The sequence below is a fragment of the Limulus polyphemus genome, unplaced genomic scaffold (genome assembly GCF_000517525.1).
Source record: "Limulus polyphemus unplaced genomic scaffold, Limulus_polyphemus-2.1.2 Scaffold10650, whole genome shotgun sequence".
Classification (NCBI taxonomy): domain Eukaryota; kingdom Metazoa; phylum Arthropoda; class Merostomata; order Xiphosura; family Limulidae; genus Limulus; species Limulus polyphemus.
Window position 1 is genome coordinate 2,587 of NW_013676260.1, and position 6,254 is coordinate 8,840.

At 35.8% G+C, this 6,254-nt stretch overlaps 1 protein-coding gene across 1 annotated transcript in view; it reads left to right on the top strand.

The window, feature by feature from the left end:
- Positions 1-652: 652 nt before the first annotated feature.
- Positions 653-6,254, top strand: part of LOC106476467 — a gene marked incomplete at its 3' end in the record, with an annotated part of 15,166 nt that continues 9,564 nt past the window's right edge. The window contains exon 1 of the mRNA XM_022380329.1: positions 653-5,894. Coding sequence (XP_022236037.1) covers positions 723-5,894 — 5,172 coding nt within the window. The remainder of the gene's footprint in view (positions 5,895-6,254) is intronic.

Sequence of the window (6,254 nt, forward strand, 5' to 3'; positions counted from 1 at the left end):
TACATAATGTGTAATGTACTCCTTACATAGCGTGTAATGTACTCCTTACATAGCGTGTAATGTACTCCTTACATAGCGTGTAATGTACTCCTTACATACCGTGTAATGTACTAATTACATAGCGTGTAATGTACTCCTTACATGGCGTGTAATGTACTATACATAGTGTTAATGTACTCTTTATATAGCATGTAATGCACTGTTTAAATAACATTTAAGGTACTTTGCGTGTAGTGTGTAATGCACTCTTTATATAGCATGTAATGCTTTGTTTACATAATGTGTAATGCACAAAATATATTCTATAGACAGTATATAACATACTTTAAAAGCTGTATGTTAATGAGTAGAGTCAAGCCATTTTTCTGAAACTAACACTGGCAGTGTCATTAGTGTAATCATGGATATTTCCTATTGCCTCGTCTTGAGACCTGAGGAAGGTTGCCACTGTAGTTGCTCGAGCTTTTACTGTTATTTCCTCATCTTGAGACCTGAGGAAGGTTGCCACTGTAGTTGCTCGAGCTTTTACTGTTATTTCCTCATCTTGAGACCTGAGGAAGGTTGCCACTGTAGTTGCTCGAGCTTTTACTGTTATTTCCTCATCTTGAGACCTGAGGAAGGTTGCCACCGTAGTTGCTCGAGCTTTTACTGTTTGCTCATAATTCTCACAGAATTCCTTATTTTCTAGCCAGATACAGTACTGAACTGGTACAGCTCAGGGAATGGCTACCAACGATGCAGAAGGAACAGACGTGAACCATCAACCATTAGAGTTGGAAAGACATGAAGAAGATTCATCTGAGGTTATTGAACCTCTAGAGGAACAAGAAGAACAAAGAAACTCTAAAACGATAAAGAGTCGTATAAAAGGAGGGGAAGAAACTGTAGGAGATGCCTCTCGTCATGCACTGTCCTCATCTCAGGAAGCACCTTACAGAAAGATTTACCGGAGTCTATCTGCAAGACTTCCTAAAAGTGCTTCAAAAAAAAAGGAAGAATCCAAGCCTAATGATGGAGCATTCTTTTCAAGGTTAGCTCTTGCTTTACAGAGAAAAGCTCTAAAGCTGACTTCTCATCATAAACAGAATAAAGTACCTGTTACTGAACCTCCACACAAAGAAGAACCATCAACATCAAAAGAAGCACCTGAAGGTGAAGTACGACTGCGAGAAAAACGAATTCGGAGACCTCGACCAATAAGCTTTGGTGAAGAAATTCCTGTTGGTAAGGAAGTGATTCGGTTTATTGATGACAGTGGAAGTGAAATATCAAGTGAAATTGATCTGTATCAATATATCACAGTCAGGAAATGGGAGAATGGTGAAGAAGACAGTGGTCTTGATATTACATCCAAGAAAACAGAAGATAAACAAGAAACTCAAACAGGCAGGAGATTGGAGAATGGTGAAGCAGACAGTGGTCTTGATATTACATCCAAGAAAACAGAAGATATACAAGAAACTCAAACAGTCAGGAAATGGGAGAATGGTGAAGCAGACAGTGGTCTTGATATTACATCCAAGAAAACAGAAGATAAGCAAGAAAAAAGACATGAAACTCAAACATTGATGACAGAGCCCTCTAATATTTTACAAACAGCTTCAGAGAAAGAGGTAAAACATGAAACTCAAACATTAGTGACAGAGCCCTCTAATATTTTACAAACAGCTTCAGAGAAAGGGGTAAAACATGAAACTCAAACATTAGTGACAGAGCCCTCTAATATTTTACAAACAGCTTCAGAGGAAGAAGAAAAACATGAAACTCAAACATTATTAGTGACAGAGCCCTCTAATATTTTACAAACAGCTTCAGAGAAAGAGCTAAAACATGAAACTCAAACAGTAGTCACAGAGCCATCTCATATTTTACCAAAGCTTTCAATCAGAACTAGCTTTAAAGATAAATTCTTTAAGCCATTGTTTAAAAGAAAATCTTCACAAGCAGATGATATTTCTTTAGGAACAGAAGCATGTAAACAAGACACAATGATGGCAAGTGAAACATTGAGCTCAGTACCGAAGACTTCGTCAGATTCATGTTTGAAAAAAAAATTGAATGTTTCAGAACATTTTATGAGAATGGGCAATCGTTTAAAACCTTGGAAAACAAAGGAAGAGCAATCAAGAACAGAAATTACATTTCCAAAAAAGAAACCTCGAAAGAAAAACCAAAAGAAACCAGTGGTACTTCAAGAACCATTTTCATTAAAAGATTCACAGTTTCATAAAGAAGGATCTGAAGTTTCTGCTGGACATGTACCTCCCTCTTCATCTGTCCATTTGTTTAATTCTGCACAAATGCCTTCTGAAGAAAAAGATTCATCATGTTTTGATACGAGTTATTCACATTATTACGAAGTTATAGAACATTTGGAAGAGTCCAAAAATAAAGAAACGGTTGAAAAATATCCATTATTATCAGAATTAGTTAGTGATGACAAGAATAGTCTTGATATAGAACACACCAGTGAAGGAATCCAAGATAATACATTATTAGAAAAATATATCACTGCTGATAATTTTCAAGATAATGTAAGACCAGATAATGATAAGAAAGAACTTATTATGTCAGTAGATGAAAGAAAACAAGCTAAAGATGTGAAAGAAACCATAGTTATGGAGAAGCCAATAGAAGACATAGAGGAAGCTAAAGATGTGAAAGAAACCATAGTTATGGAGAAGCCAACAGAAGACAGAGAGGAAGTTAAAGATGTGAAAGAAACCATAGTTATGGAGAAGCCAACAGCAGAAGAAAATGAAGCTAAAGATATGAAAGAAACCATCATTATGAAAGATTCAATAGAAGAAGGAAAAGAAGCTAAAGATGTGAAAGAAACCATAGTTATAGAGGAGGCAATAGAAAAAGGAGAAGAAGCTGGAGATACGAAAGAAACTACTGTTATGGATAAGGTGATAGAAGAAGAAGCTAATAATTTGAAATATATCATGCTTAATGAGAACCTAGTTGAAAAAGAACTAAGTGAAGAGCTGAAACATATTCAGCATGATCAGTGGATTAGAAGAAAATATTTCCTTCCCAAATCTTCTAAACCTGGTGTTCCACCACGTTCAAAAAAACCTAAATCTGGTTGGCATGCTTTTCCTCAAATTTCTATTGAAGATAAAGCTAAAATCCTGCCTAACAGAACAGCAAGACCTGTAAGTCCAGTCGATAAAACAACAAGATCAGTAAGTCCAGAACTTAAAACTAGAAAACCAGGTAGTTTCATGGAAAGATCAGTGAGTCCCGTTAGTAAACCAGAGAGATCAACTAGCCCTTCTTATAGTACAGAAAGAACAATTAGTTCTTCATATAAATCAGAGAGAACACCAAGTCCCGTAAGCAAGAAGGATAATGAAGAACCAGCAATTTTGATCTCGTCGGATGTTAAACCTATCCGACCCCTGCGACACTTTATACCACAAGTTAATCTAGATAAGTATACCACTGCTCAGATCGAAGCAAGTACTTCTTCAGGGGCTGGAAATCATTTATCTGAGGTCACAGGTTATGATGAAATTATTAACAGTGATGACAACAACTTAGTTGAAAATTCTGGGGAGTCTCTTCTTGCTGTTGATTCATCTCCAGGGTTGGCTGATAAAGAAGTTTTGGAAGAAAAACAAAAGTCAGTCAGTTTTGAGGAAGATGTAAAGTGGAGAACTTATAAAACTACAAGTGGAAAAGAAAAAAAGAGGCCTCATACAGTGATGTGGCCTTTTTCTTTCAAGACTCCATATTTGGAAAAGTTTCAGAAGTTTTCAACTACAGTTTTAAAGCCTTCAACATTTCCTCATTCATCATCAAAAAAGAAAACACCCCCTCAACGCCCACCTCCACCAAAAATAAAGCTAAAGGATGCAGCTGTTCAATATGAGGAAAATGAGTCACAACAGAGTCATGATAATTCCCTAACTATGGAACCAAAAGTAGAAGTTAAATTGTTATCAGTTGAAAGCGAAAAGAAGAATGTAAAAATAGAAGATCAAATCACTGAACATCCTAATGTCGAAGCATTCCCAAACAGTGAAGGAAAGGAAGTATTATCATATGATCATGGTACAAATGAACAAATCTCCAGATCTTCTTCACAAGAAAGACAAACAATAGGCACGTCGGAGAAAGAGGACAAAGAGGTAGATGATATATTATCGGATAGCGTGAGTAAAGAGACTGATTTAAAAACTTTGTTGGAAGACAAAAATAAAGTTGAAAATGCTTTCATAAAAAATACGAGTGTTTTAAAATACTCTAAACCTCAAAGACCACCTCCTCCTGATTATAGTTCTCTTAAAAAAAAAATCAGTCCAAGTCCACAAATACCTAGATCTATCTCCCCAAAGTCCATGGGAGAAAACCTATTTCAGGAAACTAAATCCGTTTCTCCCACTGTTTTAAAAACAGGAAGACAGCCAAACCCGCCACCTCGAGCAAAACGACAGCGGTCAAAAACAGTAGAAATTTCAAAAGGAGTATGGAAAAAAGATGAAGCAAAAGTTATTAGAAGCCAATCATTTGATAAACATGATATCAAAAAAAAGAGTAAATCTCAAGATAAAACATCTACAAATGATCTGATACTTAAATCATTGTATACACAAGTTCAAAAGGTACCAGGGTCAATGAAATTCTACTCTAATGTAGAAAATGGTAAGAAACTTGATGAATATCCAAAAATGAAGTTTGGTGTACTTCGTCCACCTCCTCCTCCACCTCGTTATAAGCCAAAAATAATTCTTTCTCAAGGTGAAAATAGTCAAAACATTGATCCAACTCATGCTGGTGACAAGTGCTCATCAGGATTGAAAGAAATAGAGTTTGAGACAAGTGTCAAAGAGCATGCAGAAATAGCAGCATCTGTGGAATTACCATTTACCCAAGATGCTTCAGAAGAAAGCCAGGTAAAGGTGAAAACAAAGCCTGCTGAGACAAACCTGACATCATCTGAACAATCAGAAGAGCTGTTAACAAAGGAGAACCACACGCATGAACTTCATTTAGAGAGACTCAAACCTTCTAACAGTTTCTGTGATACAGGGAAAGACATGAATATTGAAAATCATCAGCACCAATTTCAAGAAACAGGAGACAGTAAGGTTCAAATACCTGATGAGGAGTCAAAGTCAAAATTACAAAATCCAAAGGACGAGGGAATCGGGCCATATATTGTAGAAGAAATTTCAGAAACAAAATTGTATGATGAAAGTTGTTTTCCAGAATGTGTTAAAGAGGATGAAAAGAACTTTCATCAGAGTTCTGGAGATGGTGTTGATGATACTTTATGCATCTCTGACAGTAAATGGACTTCAAGTTTAGGTTCCACTCAGAAACACATAAAAGAACGAACTGAGGAACACAAACAGCACAGAGCTTCACAGTTGTTTTCTGATGTCCCTGAAGCTAAAGAGGATGCTAAAACTGATGACCTGTCATATCCATCCTCTGATTGTAAGGAAAAATCATTAAACAAAACAAGAGTTGAACAAAGGGACTTGAGTAAGCTTGATGAAGATTTTCAAGAGAAACTAAGACTTATTCTGGAGAAACACACACAAAAAGGACAAAGTGAGGTTGGAAAAGATAAAAATGTGTACGGAGAAAGAAGAAAAGAGAAAACAGTTTACCAACGAGAGAGCAAACCTAAAATAAAAACTTCACCAGAGTTTCCTAGCTGTGATATAGAAGTGAGAAAAGCAAGAGAAAATTCCTCTGGATTGATGTTTAGTAGCTGGCAAGAGGATGATTCTTCAGAAGAAAGTGATAATGAAATCCTGTCGCTATCTCCAAGTATTAATACTGAAGACAAGAAAAAAAGCAAAGTTTTCTCTATTGCCCAGAAAATCATGACTTCGGAAAAAGTGTTTGTTGACAACCTCAGACTATTAAATGAGGTTAGTTTCATCATTTGTACTTAAAAACACTAGATGGAGACTGTTATGTATTAAATAAGTATGGTTTTAATTTAATACCAACTAACAGGTTATAGGATTTTGTTAAAAAGGAATCTAAATATTTTCCCGGTACCAGAAAACGGAAACTGATGTTCAATATTATTATTTGTTTTGATGACTTACAGTTACTGCTTTACATAAGATTATGTAATCAAGTCTTGAAGTGTATATTTTGATGAAGATAGGTGTTCTTCAAAGTAGGGGTTATCCTTTAGTAGATCTGTTAGAAGTACCATGTTGTCACAATAAACCAACTGTTAGAAGTACCTTGTTGTCACAATAAACCAGGTGTTAGAAGTA